The 18,496-nt window shown below is 35.0% G+C and overlaps 1 protein-coding gene across 1 annotated transcript; it reads right to left on the bottom strand.

Moving 5' to 3' along the window:
• Positions 1 to 1,575: 1,575 nt before the first annotated feature.
• Positions 1,576 to 15,546, bottom strand: pttg1ipb (PTTG1 interacting protein b). The gene is made up of 7 exons (XM_088607340.1): positions 15,191 to 15,546; positions 13,237 to 13,289; positions 9,891 to 9,999; positions 7,648 to 7,750; positions 6,592 to 6,657; positions 4,390 to 4,436; positions 1,576 to 3,725 (listed from the first exon to the last, which is right to left on the bottom strand). The coding sequence occupies exons 1-7, from the start codon at positions 15,279 to 15,281 to the stop codon at positions 3,682 to 3,684; spliced, it is 513 nt and encodes a 170-aa protein (XP_088463466.1). The 5' UTR covers positions 15,282 to 15,546; the 3' UTR covers positions 1,576 to 3,681.
• Between the last annotated feature and the right edge of the window lie 2,950 nt (positions 15,547 to 18,496).

Raw genomic sequence — 18,496 nt, 5'->3', positions numbered from 1 at the left:
AACTGACTTGACTAATTTGGGCCCAATTCTCTATCACTCGTGTCCTTTTCCCTCTTGTTATTGTCGTACTATACTTTGCCACTAGAGGTCGCACTATGAACATTTTTTTTTAGACCACGCAGAGGAAGTAAAGGAGAGAGTTGCCTGAGACGTTACGTGGCTGCGCAAAAAAACCCTGCTAAATTAATTGTACTTGGCTCCGATTTCTTGTCTTCATTTTTCAACCTTCACTTCCCCAAGCGAGGGCATATTTGTTCCCATTTATCTAATTAATGGAAGGTCACACACAAAAAACCTGGTTTTTGAGTTTTGGATATGATAGATTATGTACAGGTGGGCAGAGGTGGTATACATTACTTACTAAATTGACTCTAATGACTTCAGTTCCCACCAGAATTGTGAGCTTCCTGAATTGTAAAGCTTCCATATTCAGTCTTCAGTGTCAGATGTTTAAAAGTCAAAAGAGTTTTTCTGCAAGATGTGAAAAAAAAATTAAAGTTTTGTGAAGAATAGCTGCTCTCATGTGATGATTCTTTTTCAAGTTTCTTTTTTGCTATTTTTGGCTGTTGCCCACGTTTAATTCACTTTCTTGTCTCAAAAACAAGTTAGAAGCAACAGAAATTCATGACCTTTGCTACTGAAACAGTTCAAGTACATTGCTATATAATCTAAGACAAACTACTCACTCCCTAACTGTATATAGTCTTAGGCCATGCTACTATAAGAAGAAATTCCCTACACTGCACATGTACAGTAGAAGTTGAGAATTCTTTGAGAATTGTTTTGTACTTCGAGCCTCCTTTTTTCTGATGAGGTGAAATGTGAAGAATTTTCAGGTTATGATCTGTCATTTTAGATGAAATAAGGGACTGTACTATACGATACAATACTACACGATAAGCTTCTGCTATTCACTACTTTCTTTACAGCTCACATGAGATATTTCTACTGAATAAGCTACTTGTGTGCATTTTAAACCTAGTCCTCATCACTAAGGGGACATGCAACGTAAGTCACTCTTCCACTAGCTCTTAAACAGGAGCTAGATGATAATAAACTTGGTCCATACTGAAAGGCACACATTTACCAAGGCAACCCAAAGGCATAATTGCTGCATAGCAGAATGTAATGTCATAAAATTATGATCGATACCCAACCATGCTATCCAAGCAAATACTTTGGTATCTTCAAAGAAATGGATGGAAGAGATCCACACATTAGCTACTACCAACCTCATGAGCTACATAGGCCACGTGGCCTCCCATTGTAATATTTATTGTGCTCATATGATCCTACAAAGTTTAATCATTGTGTTTACTTACAGAAGCAGGAGAGACCCAATTATGTAAGAACACAGCAAAGATTGTAACCATATTAACCTAACTAAGTGGAAAGATTTCCCCAAATTACCCTTCGTTCAATCTCAAAGGAGCAAAGCATTTATGAAAGCAAACCAAAAATCTCCTTGTACATTCACCTATTGTATTGTCATCTAAATAAAATTAAATGGAAAACAATAGGACATTTTGCATAAAATCTTTGTTTGTTTAAATAAAGGCACAGCAACAAGAGATGAATAGTTTTTTTTCTTTTATTAAAACAGAAAAGCTCTTTTTAATGGTAAGCTAATAAATGAAACATTAAAACTACACAGAAATCACTATGTGATCGCACTACATTTGCAATTTATTAGGAAACACCAAAATTACCATTATACAAATTCAAAAAACCGTGAAGTTTTAAATACCACAGTAAATAACATCATATATATATATAATGTGCTGCTTTTAACAGATACAAAAATATACTTAAGATTAATATCAACAAGCAACCTCTACTCATTTTTGGTCAGTGAATTTGTCGGCAAAGCGCTGTTTTAAGGCACAAGATGTAAGGCACAATGGTTTCCTTACTCATGGTTTGAGTCGTATGAAAAAGGCTTAACGGGCAAAAAGTATGAAGGTCCTATATTTCTATAAAAACGAGTGTAAAACAGTGCAGCACATACTTACTTAAGTAAAGCTCTACATTCGGTGTGAGTAATGATCAAATACAAAGCTGAGATTTAGAGAGTACTGGGCTGAGATGATCTACTGAACTATCAAGGGAGCGCTTAACCCTTAAAAGCTAACTCTTCCTCTTATTCCTTTGGTATATATAATATAGGCAGCTGTGCTTCAAGTGTAAAATTTCCATAAGTGTTACAAACTTACTGCTCAGTGTCTGCCGCCAACATCTGCCTTCCAGAACAGTTACTAACAAGGTTTGCGTATACATTTAGCAATGTGTCAAAAACAGGCTTTCAATAAGTCGTGACCATATCTGAAAGTATTCACCATTGTGAAACTTCTCAAAGTGGCTATACCATTAGACCCATATCAAGCATTTCTCTTTGATCTGTCCCTATATGAAATGCCACAAGTGCCCGATTAGTTTGCTGTTTCAACCCATTAAAAATTGTTATTCTACACACGAAAGCTTTGTTAAAAATACCCTCTTTGTAATGGTTTGCAATGCAGATTGTTTCAGAATAACTATGATGTTAAAATGCTATCATGTCTGAGAACAATTTGTCGTCCAAACAGAAATCTAAATATTTTTTCAAAAAGATATTAAGTCTAGCAATTACAGGAACAAAGCCAAAACTGCATTAGCATTTATAACAGGAAACATCATTCTTTTCTTTTATGTTTTGTCACTACCACTGAAGGAGCAAAAACTTGAGAAAAAAAGAGCTATTTCAATCTTTGAGTGAATTCCAAGCAGTTAGCTCTGTGTATAATTTCACAGAACTTTACACCAGTATTTTCTTCAAACTATCACTGTGGGAAAATAATTTTTGCAGACATTTCCAGATAAAAATAGCAACCACACATGACATTATCAGATTCTTCTCTTTTTAAACAGAAATGCGCTTATGAAATGAGTCAGTCTTATCAGGCTAGAGTCACAAACGTCTTAATTTAATAGTAACTAACTCCACGTCTTTATTCGTACAAAGTAAGAACAAAATTACATTCGAATTTTTAATAGCTACTTAAAATATAGTATTTTTAAGAAACCCAAAATGGTATCACCTGAGCTAGACTAAATGGTACTGAAAAATATCTTAATATTATAAATGACTTTGTTGTAACCCTAACCAATGCGGAAGCCTAGTTTAAATATCTTGTTTGCTGAGTCTACTGCTCTGGGAAATCAGACAAATTCAGAATCCTGACCTTTAACTAATGTATTCACATCACCTCTTGAACTTAAAACTCCTAAACCTAAAAGAGTTCTTTGACAATCTTAAATTTGCTAGATTAAATTTTAAAATAATAGATGTTATTAATTGTATTTAGGAACACTAAATTATTTTCAGATATGCATTGCATTTATTGCTTCTGTCTACAAGTTTTAAACAACTCAACTCTTAGTGGAATTAGAGATAATTCAGCTTTTACAAAGGAAAATCTCTTAAACTGGTTCTTCTACAATGAGATGTAAAGGTGTGTGTGTGCAAAGAGCAATATGGTTCACTCACCTTCACAAAACAATTTATATTTAATTGGCATTATTGTTTAATGTTGGAATTTTCTAATCAGTAAGAGAAAAATCTGCAATCAGTGGTCTAACAGGAATTTGTTCGTCCATCGAATAAAGGTTTGGAAAGTTGAGGAGCCTCTGGTTCCACTGGAGTTAATTGTTTTCAAATTTAGAGTAAGGGTTGCTCGTCGTTAAACCTAAAAGAGAAAAATTAATTGAATGCATTTGCATACTTTCAAGCTGTACCACATAATAAAAGGAGTTTAAAAAAACTACATAAATGAAATAACAAGTAAAGAAGCCAGAATATGACATCCAGATTCCATCGCTTACAAAGCTACAAAGCTTACCCTTTCACCATAGCCAAAACAATATTTTATTAAAAGAACAGAAAGCTGCTCAAACTCCTCTTGCTTTAGGTACTGAAGTACTTAATTTGTAGCACATAAATAATATGACAAAAGCACCATAAAAAGTGCAAACTTGTCTCAGCACCACATTTAAACAACATATTACCATCTAATTTACGTCAAAGATCTCCGTATGATATCAAATGAATAAACTGAATCAGATACAAGGTGTACTTCCTTTTTCAATTACATGTTGTATTTGTTTTCACCAACAGAGGGAGTGTGCATCATATGTAATATTAAATTCCTTTCACAACAGGGTAGTTGTTGGTTATGCAGCAATTATTCATTTCTTTCTGAAAGATAACTGGCATGTTTGATTTCTTAGAGAAACTACACAGATTCATACTGCAAGCACTTCAGTCAGAAATTCTCGTGTGACTTTCTATAAATCTCTTAATAAAGTCCTTTGATTCTGTAAGAAAGGGATATGTTGTTTTGAGTTGCTTACCATATTTCCTTCTGATTTCATCGTGTCTCATTTTCATCTCGGCTTTCCTGCAAGGAGACAAGGAAATCTTTTTAAGCTGCAAAGAAACAGCTGTCCATCTTATGTTTTATGGCTGGGATCACTAGGCTGTGTTGTCAAATACTAAACTGGTTAGGTCAGACCATAACTACTGCTGAAGTTTACAGTAAGCACGTCATATGAAATGGTGCAGTTACGTACGAAACAACATTCCTCTTAATGACAATCTTTCAAAGTCATGCTGCAAGGTCTAACCATCCCAAAAATCTACCAGGAGGCAGGTTCAATAAAGAGAGAATGGGTGCTTAAAAAGTAAACTAATCCTATTAAAGTAGAGACATCTTTTACACACTCCTTTCTGAAAGTTCCAACCTGAAGTTGATGAGTAATTACAAGTCAAGGAAGTATCAGTCAGAGAATAGTTTTTTTTCTCTTTTACTTCAGTATCTACTGTCATTATACAAAAGCATTTAAAAAAGAATGCAATTAAATGTTTGAAGTAATGGTTCAGGACCTCATGACATTAGAATTGTACAGTACCATCACTAAGCAAGGTGAAGGCAAAACATTTTATGTTTCTTTTAGAACATTACATAAATTGTAAAATAATTCTCCCTTAAATGCATAACAAACCATAGCATATCTGAATTTCCTTTTTCAGAGTCCGGAAGACAAATCTGTAGTACTAGGAATGGTAAATTGTCACAATGTATCACTAAAATATAAAGGGCTTTCAAACCCAATTCCCAGAGGGCCTACAGTTTTTGGTTTTACCTAAAATAAATTGCATCATCTTTCCATGTGGAAGAAAGAGAACTTCCAAAACCATCAACATTACATTATATCTTCTTATTTCCCACTTAGTTTTGTAAATGATTATATCTCACTTAAGTAATCACTTCTCTGAATATGCTATTCAGTGGTGCTGTCATTTGGTCTCAGTCTGCTGTAGGGGAATTATAAAATAATGTTGCTCTACAAGCCTAAAACAAGATAAATGTAGGATTCAAGCAAACATTACTGTATAACTGAATTTAAACAGACAGTTCCTAGCATTATGGGGTGCTAAAGAATGTGTTGTTATGCCATTGCAAATTAAATTAAGTTACAAGTGAATCAAACTTTCCCCTAATGTTTTTAGACACTTTTTGGGCGTGCCCAAGGTTAACACACCCCCAAAGCTCAGAGCAGTGACATTTGTGCTCAGGAGACACTCCAGTTGCCTTAGTGAGTAAACAAATTGAGGGAACATTGCTGTTAAACTATTAAAATGCAATTCATGACCTTTTTAGCATAATTTCCTCACATTCTTCTCATTACCCAATTTATCGAATGTTCCTTAAGATATTTCATCTTAATCATATCTTTAAGACAATGAATTTATTAATACATCACTATTAAAAAGACAGTATGTGGATGCCATCTTAAAACCCTTTCTAGTCACTAGACTTATGTTTATTATGATTATTTTAAAATTGTTTAAAATAACAAAACAGACAGTTTGCAGTTCTTCCATTTGCAGTTCTTTATTTAAAACCTGCTCATCCAGGTTTTTTGATACTTTTTTACTTTTTTTTGAAGAAAATAAAGTGCAACAGAAAATAATTCAAGTAGGTAGCTGTGTCAGCATGCGTAGGCTGCAAAGGTAGAAGTGAAGGTTTATTCCATGCTGAAAAGGAGAAGAAACTGTTGAGCCTTTTTCGGGCATCAACACCTGAAATGTGTTTCTTTTCTTCTCTTTTCAGCATGGAATAAACCTTTACTTGTTCCCACGGATAATAAGTTGCATATTTAGATCACAGTCTCCAGGCCTGATCCGAACCAGGCAAGAGCAAGATGGGGAAAGAAAACAGAAATGAGAAGGATAAAATTATATAGAGAAAAGACAGAAAAAGGATACACAGGTAGAGAACCATGAAAGTTCAAAGACAAGAACAGGAAAGAACATTAAAAAGAAGAAAAAAGTAAAGGAAACCAAAAGATTAAAAGAAGACTGTGGACATCCAAGTGGCTTAGATTCTCAATGGAATGAAGTAGCTAAGGTGAGATAAAAGTAAACCATCTGTATAATCTACAATTGTACAAAAGAAAAGTAAATATAGCATACAGCTATATTTATAGCATAAATACAGGTATCACAGAGCCTGGAATGTAACACTATCATACAATTTTAGACTAGCTCACCTCTCCTCCTGACGTGCCTTCCTTTTCTCTGCTTGATGCGCAAATTTTGCATCTAGTTTAGGAATACTGAAATAAATCAAAAATAGAATTGCACTTAATGCATGAAGTTACATTCTACAAGATATTACTTTTCCACAAAACAGAAATACAACCTCTGGTGTTAACTGTGATATTTATTTAGCATTGTGTAACACACCCTCTGAGTCAGTAACTTGAGAAGATTAACATTTTCAAACAGCACTTTTGCATGATTTCATTTTGCTTGACGTGAACAATAAAATACATTTGTTAAAGAAACATTTAAATGTTTTCCTTTGCCTTTATTCAACGAGTCAGGTGGTCACATGTCAGGCGAAATTAAAGTGCAAATCATAGGTCATATTTTACTATCATGTCTTAATAGAATGGTTCGACAACCACACATGTTCATATACTGTATGGGTTAGATTTTAAACTTTCAGATTTATGTACTTTTTCAAGTTGTGTGTGCCACAACGGGGGATGGACAAGTGGACACTTTGTTACCAGATTCAAAAATACTTTGAATAGCTGCTAGGCTTATAGAATAAAATGACTACCCAGCATGTTCCAACATTTATGAGGTGATACCCCTCCGGGCAATCAGACTTAAGCCGGGTTGTACTGTAAGAGGCTTGTGTAGTGGGAAAGAATGCATCTATTGCTAAAACAGCAAGCGAACGCAAGTCACATGAAAAAGTGCTGTTTGAAATTTTTAATCTTCTCCTGTTGCTGAGAAGATATGTAACACTGCCAAAAAATATCTCAGTTAACACAAGTGCCAAATACATATTATGAAGTTAAGGTTCAAACAACCATGAAAAATGCATTAAAATCTGCATGTGACTACGTGTCACAAAATGCTTTTTCTAAATTTAAACAATTACACAGAATCAAAAACTAAAGTAACGTACAGTAGATGTTGACTTTGTATATTGTGGAGCTCATCTAACTTGTGCAAAGGCCAGTCGAAAGGTTTCAAAAGAGACGGCTGTTAAAAGACCTTTGTATACTTCGAATTATTTTCGGGAAACTTACCCTGTTTTTTCACACTTGCAGCAACAGAAGCAGCAGATGAAAATGGCAATGAGGATGATCCCAGCTATTACAGATATGGCAATAATCAGAGCCTGGAAATCCACTGGAGAGCAAAACACACAGTAATAAGTCATTATACAACAAAAAACAAATCCTATTTTTCATACTGAAGATTCCTATTACTTTTTTCTACCTTCTTTCATGATAAGGCAGGTACCAGCACCATCCACCATCACCCAGCTTGCGGTTCACAAAATGAAAAACTTTGGATTATCTCAAAATGGCTTTTAACATAATGGTGACGACAGCTCGATGAATTCAGGTAACTGAACCCAGCCTACCATTTTGCAAAAGACAAATTTGAATAAGAAATGTTCTCTAGCCTGGCCTGTTTAACATAACACTACAAGCTCATTTAAATTCTTAGCTAGATGACAATCCACAAACTTTATTTTCAGTCAGTCTTTAAGCAGTGTGCTGCTGGATGCATCCAAGCCTGGAATTAAAGACAGCTGCTATGATATTCATGACAGCAATGAAGGCTTAGTATCACTCAAAATGGATATACTTCTAAATTCTGGTTTAAAAGGAAATGTGTGTTCCACAAGATTGCAGTTCGTTCCAAAAATATGGGGAAAACAAAAACATTACTACCGCGAGATACAATGACATTACTAGCGATTGACACTGGGCCAGTTACTTTAAACATTAATGAAATTCTTCAGTCATCTATCAATAGCATTTTTAAAATTATTTTAGAAGAACAGTCAACACCTTTTTCAAGGGAAGCAATTTGCAATCAAAACATGACTTGAATGCCACATCTTAAAATCAAATTGTTAAAACTGAAAGCATATTCAAAATATAGCTAGAGTTCTAAGAGATCCTGAATTATGTTTTAAGAAATCCAATTGAAACTTTAAACAAAATCAGTCCAAAGAAATGATCCAAGGTTATATCCTTATCTTACAAGAATATATCGACAAAACTATTTTTATTGACATCGTGAGACAGGAAATCAAAACATTTAATTTCAACCAACCTGCTCCTGAAGTACACAAAGTATGCAGATTTTTTCAACAGATCATATTAAGATCATATGGTAACATGACGACTTTCAAGATCTTGTGTAGCTCACCTTTGATTTAAAATTGTTGTCACGTTAGGAACATTTCAAAATATGCAAAAATTGTATCTTCACTTGAGAACAATTCTGACTTTCTTCTGTTTGGCATCACATTGGTAACTAAGCTACCTCCTTCTTGACTAATTAATAAACAGAAATGGAAGAGGTTTCTCCAAGAAATCCAGGAAAGGATACTTACACCATAGATTATTCAGCTTTAAACCACGTAAAAAAAGAAAATTCTTCCTTATTACAGTGTGACAAGCTCACTCATAGCTTGCTGCCTTTAAGAATACTTATCTTGTATTATTTATCCACCTTACTGGAAATAGCAACAGACTGAAATAAAAAAAATGTACAAATTTTGAATTAAGCACAAAATCGTGTACTGTAAGTTGCCATGTTGTCACAAACTCGCATTCAAGTTCCCACGAATTGAGACATGATTCTGCCCTTCCTGCTCACTAGTCTCAGTCATGACTAATGTAGTGACATACAAGCGAAATAAAAACAGGTTGTGCAGCAGACATTTCACCGCAGAAATGTTCCAATGTGATCTGCATGCAGAGTAAACAAGTAAGTACTATTTGTCGGCAAAACCTTATCGAAATCAGAAGCAATATTTCTATTGGATTGAAAGAAAAATATTCACACGCCTGCTTGTTTACAATATCATAGGGCCACACGTCACTCAAAGTATTGTTGCCTCGGTCTGAATCACAGAACATTGTGCTAAGCATACCTGGAAATTTCAGCCCTTTTGTGGTGTAAATTGGAGGCTTTACAATGTACTGTGTACATTTTACTTTCGTAGAGGTTTGAAATGCACTCATCAATGCTGATTCGTTTTAACCTCGAATATGAAAATAGCGTTGCAGTTCCCCTTTAAGTTACAAATCAGTAACAACATGGACAAAGGTACCAGAAAGAATGAAGTTTTTATAGTTGTGAAATCTGAGCTTTAAGAATGTAGAAGTATACAAAAAAAAATCTCAAACAACATGATATATGAGAAAAAAGACAAAGCTTGTCTTGAATAAACATCATGAGACAGTCTAGCTGTCCAGGACTACTCCTGGAGAGCCATGCATCAGGAGGGAATAGTGGAAATTCTTACTCCAGCACATGCCCCATCGCGCCGAGGACAGGGGGCAGAGGGAATGGGGTGGCAGAATGGTCCTCACAGGATAGTCGATGCATCGCGTATTTGTTTTACACCACAGGCACTGCAATACACAAAAATGCAGGAGCACACTCATCACTCATGTCTTACACATCTTCATTTGTAAAGGTGAGCCACTGTTAAGTTTTCATCTCCATACAAAGAACCTTGTACATTTCAAACTCTCTTTTTTTCATTGACTTCCAACCAACCAAGTAGCCAAATATGCTTAACACTGAATCTTCACCTTCAAATTAAACATACTGACGTTTGATTTATGAACAGTATGGCACGGGTTTCAGCCTTTTAAAATAGTAAGAACAATAGTATTGCATCCATCTACTCATTATCAGACAGCTATATTTCTAAGTGATCCTGAAATTACAGTTGATGAAAGGACCAAAAGCACATGGCTGCTCTCCCTATACACAAGATGCCACAAAATGCAGGGGCACATATAAAACTTTAAAACAGCCAATCAAACCCATATAAACATGAGGGAAACAATCTTATTCCACATATGGAGATAGAAACCAGACTTGCACTCAGCACCCTAAAGCTCTGAGACAGCAATGTTTGTTGCCACATAACTATACTGCCCCTAATAACATGTAGACTCATGTCTACAACTGTACTGAGTAGTTGACTCAGAATGTCACTTTAACAAAATGACTAACTGCTCATATTTAAACAATTCTTGAAAATACTAAATTGCATCAAAAATGTAAAATCTCACTATGAAGGTCTCCATAGGGAATTGTAAATAAAACAATATTTAGGCAAAATATAGTAATTATATAATGTACCTGTGAATCGATGAATTGTACTATTAAGTATCTCCTAATGGTAGGTGATGGTGGTTTGTACATATATCACTTATATGTGAATCATTATAACGTAAAAGTCACAGGATTAACAACTCAGCACACAGCTCCAGCCCTGATCATTTACAGTTCTGGGGATTCAGTGTTTTGTGATATAATTTTTAATGATTTTTTTTTTAAACTTTCCCTTAAACAGATCAAGAGGGGCTTTAGTTTTCACAGAATCATACTTTCACAACACTAACACTGTAAATTCTTAACCAGCTAACCTACATCACAACATTGCTGCAAGATGGCTGTTGCTTCATATCAGATATGACATCCTTTTTAACATCTCCCATGAAAAAAGTGTCAAATGACATGTTAAACAAACATGCTGGGAGGGACTTTTAGAGATCATCAAAGTGTGATCCTCAAGACAATGTTATGAAGTTTTTTTAAAATAGGAACAAGAAATAATCACATACAAATATGCATATGGTAATGCGTCCAATAACAGACCCTTCAAAATGTTCCAACCACTGTGCCAGTGAAACATTAGCCTGAATGGCCAATATTTTTGTCAGAGAAATCAGTATACTGTATAAACATATGGGATTAAATAAAACAGTGCATGAACAATACTTATTGATGTAGTGCACCTAATGTGAACAAAAAGTCATATTACACTATTTTGATGTCAAAAATGCATATTCCATGTCTACCCATGCTGTATAGACTCAGTTATCATAACTTACATCAAAAATGTCTTTAAAAAACTGGCATGCAGTGCCATTTTCCAAAATAAATGGTTTGGAAAAGCATTTGGAATGCAAAATTCTTAACCTTAAAAATATGCCAGAAACATGTCACAGTCAAAACTTCAATGATAAGATTACTGTTACTTCTAAAGCATGATTAATTGACCTTGTTCAGTATATGATGAACTTCTAACAGCAGTCAGGAATGCAGAATTTATATCTAGGATGTTAAGAATACTGTTCAGTTTTGGTCACCACCTTACAAAAAATATCCCACTACTCTGCAATCAGAGCAGAGTAGCCAGATACATTCCAGGGTTTAAACATTAAAGCATGTCCTACTCTGACAGGATGAATGACAAGAATGGAATCTCTTTAGTCCTGAACGGAGAAGACAATATGGGGACCCGATTCAAGTATTCAAAATATTCAAAGGCATTGACAAACTCAAACCAATAGACTTTTTCAGAATCACTAGTGAAACATGAACAAGGGAACACAACTGGAAAAAGGCAAAAACTAAAAAGGGGAGGGATACTTTTGCAAAAGCTTGGTATAAGTCTAGAAAAAGCTACCCTGCAATACCGTCGAAGACGATAGCCTGGTAAACTGATAAAACAGCAACTCACAACCAAACAGCCTAAATGGGTCAAATGTCCTCCCCTTTATGCTGTCTTTCTTGAATTAACAAGACTGGATTTCTTTAATTTTCTTTTTTCAGTTAACAGTCTCTTAGTACCCACATAGAAGGTGTGTGAAAAACTCAGTGTTAGCTGAAGTAGGAAACTACTATCGGTGACTGGTTGGTAAAAAACTGGAATCCTAATTTTCTTTTGAGCAGGCCATAGTTTTCCACACCGATAAATATTGTGTTAAAATTTAAGTAGTAGCTATACCTAGAAAAAAAAAAGAACACAATTACAAGCACGTTTGTTGTGCAAGTCACTAGGTGACTACTTTCAGAAAATACAGGCTATTTACATCTAGTACAGTGTAAAGTATACATTTGGAGTGGGTTTAACCACAGACTGGGATTGTCTCACTTATATTTTTACGACAACACTAACAACCACCCACTTTCAAAGTCCCTTTAAGAAACTTTACTCATTCATGCTACAATTTAATTGTATTAAAACATTCACATCTAGCACTGACTACTTTTGTTTCTTCAATCACTTTATATCGCAGAAATAAAAAAGAAAAATCATGCAAGTCTAGGTCTAGTAAGCATATGGACCTCTCCCAAAAATCACCTTCTTCTTCCTATGAGACAAGGAAGTCTATTACAAGACCTAGCAGAGTAATAAAAGGGGGAAAAAGCAATTCCACAAAGTCTGTTGATTCCCAAAGGCAATCCCTAAAAAGAAAACAAAAGTATTTAAAAACTACCAATATAAACATATGATATTAAACCTACTACTGTATAAAAATGAAAAAAACACATAGCTCCGCATACCTTAAAGTAAACTAACCTGAATGACTAGTGCTAACGTAATTGGCCAACCAGTTCATGTTCCACCCGCATTGTCACTTGAAATTTTCCCACCCCATAGCTAGCTTTCCTAGCTTTTTTGTCTGCGCTTCCTGGGTGCAACACTGAAAATGCAGTACAAATAGTGTACTTTGGAAAATTACTGTTGAAAAGTACTGTGGCGGTCCAGGCCAAAAGTACATACTTAACTGGTTGATGACCAGGTTCAAATGGCATCAATGCTGTGAAAAAGACCTCACACTCACCGAAACATTTTTCAGACACTGTTCACAGCTGGTGTTGGAATATGTAGCACAGGCTGTGGAAAACAACAGAGACAGAACAGATAGTGATGAGAATGTGATAAATTCACAATTCATTTAGGCAATCAGGAGAGACTAATATGTGCACTTATTTCCCCTGAGTAGAGAACATATTTTATATCAAGAAAACACAGGATCTTTATGTTGTGTACCTGTATGTGCAAGCATCTTCAATCCTGACTCTAAATATACGTTTTCCAACCATGATGCTTTGAGCAGTTTTGTAACTACCCCAGATTAAAATGTCACTTAATACAGGCCACAGAGGGCATTACTTCAAAAATAAATTATTATAGGACTTTCATCTTTTTAAAAGGTAATATAAAAATCTTCAAAAACCTTTATAAATAAAGTACAGGCTGGGGAAAAACACAAAAGTATTTTTACACTTATAAAAGATGAATTGTTTTTTTTCTTTCATTTCAGAGATTAGATATTCTCAATTCAGTGAAAATATGATATCAAACATTCCTAAGACAGACTCATCTGAATTTTATATACGAGGCACAACATTAGGCTTGTTTTCTTTTTTATACAGAAACAACAGCTAACTGTTTCTTGGTTTCCAAAACAAAAAAGGCTCAAATCCCCCATGTGCGAATTACAAGTAGAGAGCCAATAATCCCTTTGGTGGATTTAACTGAATTCAGTGGCATAGGAAGAACAACAGGTCAAGTTCGGCCTCTACTCCACACAAAATGCAAGAGGTTAAACTAAAATTGTCTAAAATACAGCTAGGTTAAACTGAAAAACAAGAACTGAGGCCTATTAACCAATCTGGGCTGTATTCCCTCACTAAAAGGGACTACACAGGGACAAAACGTCTGGTCATTTTACTACAGAAAACTGTGACATACCGACTTCCTTGTTTTGGAAGATGCGAATGAATAGTTATACGAATCTAAGTGCTCAAGTTTTAAAAATAGAAATGCACCACTGAAGCCACCCTCCTCAACCCTGGACCAGAATCGCCTCCATAAGCCTGCAAGGTTAAAGCTTGTCCTTTTTCCCCCCATTTTCTATTTTCATGATTTTCATACTTTCACACTGCGCTCTCAAACCAAATTCCTTGATGATCTAGTGTCCTGTTTTCTTGTTTCACCCAAGCTTAGTTACATACAGTTGTTGTTCTAATTAACTATTTTTTAACTTCTAACTAAATTCTGATTATTTTTTCGTTAACTATTTTTAATTAAGCGAATGTCGTCCATATGCATTATTGTCTTAATTTTCCACTGATCCCCAACATTAAACTCTAATCCCTTTTACAGTCATCACTAGACAATTGAACTTTAATGAATAATTTCATCCCCGTCTAGTCGTCTCAAATTGGGTTAAATGGGGAATATAAAAAAGCAGTTCTATTTAAAACACTAAACATTTTCCAGGGCAGCTTCCCCAGACAAACGGGAAAATCAGCATTTTTAAGCCTGTTTTGTGAGATAAACATCAGTCTTTTTCTCGTTATCAAGGTCCTTTATGAACGCTGGGGGTAAAATCACTTCATGGTAAAACAGACGACGGTTAATTAAAAATCACAATACAAATTCTGACAATACTCAGAAATGCAACTCACCTGAAATCTAGCTAAATTACTACTAATCTTGAAGTCAATATATGAGGAAAAGTGACTCGAAAATTTAAGTGTAATAAAATTGACCCGGAATATTAGTACGTTAAAATCTTAAAGTTCCGTACAAGGATTTCTCAATGTCACTTCATTAGTTAAATCAAAACCAGCCAATTTGAAACCCACCCACAATATTTTTTCAACAACAGGTGATATCTTTTCATATTTCCGATAAGAGTTTAGTAACAGAAAAAGAAGGGTAAATAACATATCAGTCTCCTTTACGTTGTAAACTTGCTAACACTTAACAACAGAAAAATGACTTACATACTCCAGGTGCGGAAGTCTGAGCGTAGACTACAGCCAGGTTAACAAGAACAACAACAACCAAAGGGCTCAAAATCCGTAATTCCATCATGAATAATTTCTGTATCGACTCACAATATCTTGTGGCCGTTTCGGTTACTTAAATAATATTTTATTCAAAATACAGACTACCAGGATTTAAAAATCAAGAAAAAAAATTCAGAAATACATTACATTAGGTGGCTTCCGCGATTCAAAATTTAAGACGGTATTCTGGAGTTAGAATGATTAAGGAAACAAACGCCACAAGCCGAATCAAAAAACTTTCTGTTCTTCTTACTCCTCCCAGAATCGATGGGAAAAGGGATGGTCTATGCCGTGTGACTCAAACACACAGCGTTTGGTAGACTGAGAGATTTACATAATCATAATTCAGTTGAGCCGTAAAGCTCAACTGAAAAGAAGATGAAGGTCGGAGTATTTTGTCTTTGAAATATTTATTCAGTTACTACAGTGTTCTACACTAACGTGCCATATGGAGAAACCGTGATTATTTCTTTGACTGTACATTTACTTGTTAAAAAACAATATGTGTATGGTTACAATTTAAACGTGGGGGAAAGTACGATTTAGTTAGTCTAAGAGATCAATTACAGAGCACTCAATATTGTGGTACTAGGATCACGGTATCAGATAAAATATGTACTAGGTTAATACCAGTTGCAAAGAATGCTGCTTAAAGTTAAGCTATATACGCTTCATGCTGAATTTTACTTTAAATTTGTTTTTGTTTTTATTTTTAAACTCTTCCAAACAAGAACTGAAGAGGGACCTCAAAATCCAATCTATGCTCAGCAATTCTTTCTTTCGAGTATGGTGTTTGTAAAGATAAAGGCGTCACGGAATTTCCCTGTCCAGACAGCACTGGAAGTCCATCTTCGCTCATCTAGAAAGTATGAAGTGTCATCGAAAACCATGAAGGTCCTGCTGGCTACCAATCTTGATCAACTTCAGAGTCGTGTCAAAAGCACCTCTCTTGCCTGGGTTGGAATAGGTGGGGGCATATTTTACTTTTTAATAATATTTAATATGGTATTAATATGGTATTAAACTATTACAGGTGTCCTAACAATAAAAATTACAAGTTCCTTTCTCCTGTGAGTTATATTTATTGATACAAAACTTGTGATAACTATTTTTTAATAAAAGAATATTGAGTAAAAAAGTGTACTCACACTAAAATAAATATAATTGTACCACAGTGTACAGGATCCAAAAATGATGCCATTGACAAAACACTTAAAATTAAGAAGTAGCCTGAAATCTGAGATTATATGTTTTTTTCTTTTTTAATAATTAAACCAGACACAAATGGATCTGGGATGAGGACTTCACAATATCTTATCTTGAGATCATTTTAGTGACCCCTGTCGATTTTTTTATACTTACTGTATATCAATCACTATTAGACATTAGGCACTTTATTGAGAGTTATTTGACAAGTAAAATTACTACATTGGGAACAGATGAACATATGACTCCTTGTTCACTGGGAGAGCAGGAAGTTTCAAGCAGGATTTAAAAATGTACTCAAGCTGAATAATGCTAACTTTTAAATTAAACACATTTGCCTAGATACAGTAGGTAGCACAGTGGAACAGTGGTTAGCATTGCTGCCTCACAGTGCGGGGGCCCTGGGCTCATGTCTGGACTTGGGGTTGTACCCGCCTGGAGTTTGAATGTGTTCCAAATGTTTTACTCTGGGTGCTGCTGTTTCCTCCCATGGTCCAAAATCGACTGGTAGGATTATTGGTTACCTGGAAAATTTGCCCTGGTGTGAGTGCGTGTGTCTGTTTGTCTGCCCTGTGGTGGATTGGTGTGCCATTCAGGATGTACCCTGCCTTGTGCCTGCTGCTTGCTGGGATAGATTCTGGTTCCTCAGCAACCCTGAATTGGAAGAAGTGGTTAGAAAATGGATGAATAGTTGATTAGAAATTGGATGGATAGATTTGCTGAGATGATTGTTGGTGCATAATGACAGGTTGCTTTAAACTTTGCAGTACGGTTAAGCTGTTTTTTATTCTTAACAAAGATCTGTTCAAGTGAACGTAATGTTACTGATTTACTGAAGTTGATAAATTTTGAATTGTTTTATATTGCTATGAATAGGAACAAGTAATAGGTTTATTCCATGCTGAAAAGAGAAGAGAGAAAACACAACTTTTCGGCTATGGTGCCTTCTTCGGGTGTAAGCTTCATATTGCTATGAATATGAAAATATCGAATCTACTGTAGATTGGGATTAACAATTATTTAAATAATTACAACTTCCAATTGTCAAAAGTATATCTGAATGGCAGTATAGTTTGAGGCAGCTGAGTTCTTTCTTCTCTGGCACAGCTCTGACAAAAGAGTAATAAATGAGAGGCAAACTGGGATAAACAAATATTTATTAACTAAATAGAAACTAAACAACACGTGACACAAAATAAAACATGCAATTTACAAACAAGGCATCTCAGTGGCTTGTGTTCTGACAGTCCCTGAAAACCCAGACTGCCAAGCAAGCAGAAATCTTATATAATGCCAAAACAGGCCAACAAGAGTATGAAATATGAATTCTGAATAAAAAAGAATACAAACCAGAGCTAAACCTCCCTTCTTGTAAACCCAGATTGTCCAAAGTGAATGGGAACACCCTATTCTGAAAATGCATAAGTAACCTGAAGAGAACCTCTTTAGGGATTTTTCAAAAAAGAAATCAGAAGTTTCCTAAAATAACAGAACAGCAAGCTTTCTTGAACAAGGTTCAAATACTTCGCTAGAATCTGGTCTTAAAGGTTGTTCTGAACAAAGTCCTCTCACACAGCACTCTTCTTCTGCTGTTCTCTCTTTCTTCTATGTCTCTTTTTCTCCCTCATTGCTTCCTCTGTGTCTCCTTATCCTGTCTTCCTAGGTGTTGAATGTTCACTCTTATTATGATGAACTAAAGCAATTCCCCAGAAGGTCTCCTTTGATCTGTAACTCAATGATTACTTAATGCTCAGTAAACACTTCAGCCTTTTACTTGTTGTTTCTTAGACCCTGAGAATTGCAAACATTTACTTTTTATGACCATTGTAACATTAGTAAAAAAACAGGAACAAAATAAATCATGAACAGGAATTCTTACATTATAATCCAAATACATTCTGGTTGTTTATCAGTGTAAACATTAAACAACTACACTGATGAATTCATCAAACACAAGACACTTCTCAGACACAAGAAATAGATACAATAATATATATTTAAAATCATACATTTTTTTCTCCTTTTTTTGGTTCC

Source organism: Lepisosteus platostomus, chromosome 14 (assembly GCF_059453375.1).
Source record: "Lepisosteus platostomus isolate fLepPlt1 chromosome 14, fLepPlt1.hap1, whole genome shotgun sequence".
Lineage (NCBI taxonomy): Eukaryota > Metazoa > Chordata > Actinopteri > Semionotiformes > Lepisosteidae > Lepisosteus > Lepisosteus platostomus.
The sequence above is the reverse complement of the archived record's forward strand: the minus strand, read 5'-3'. Positions and strand labels throughout refer to the sequence as shown.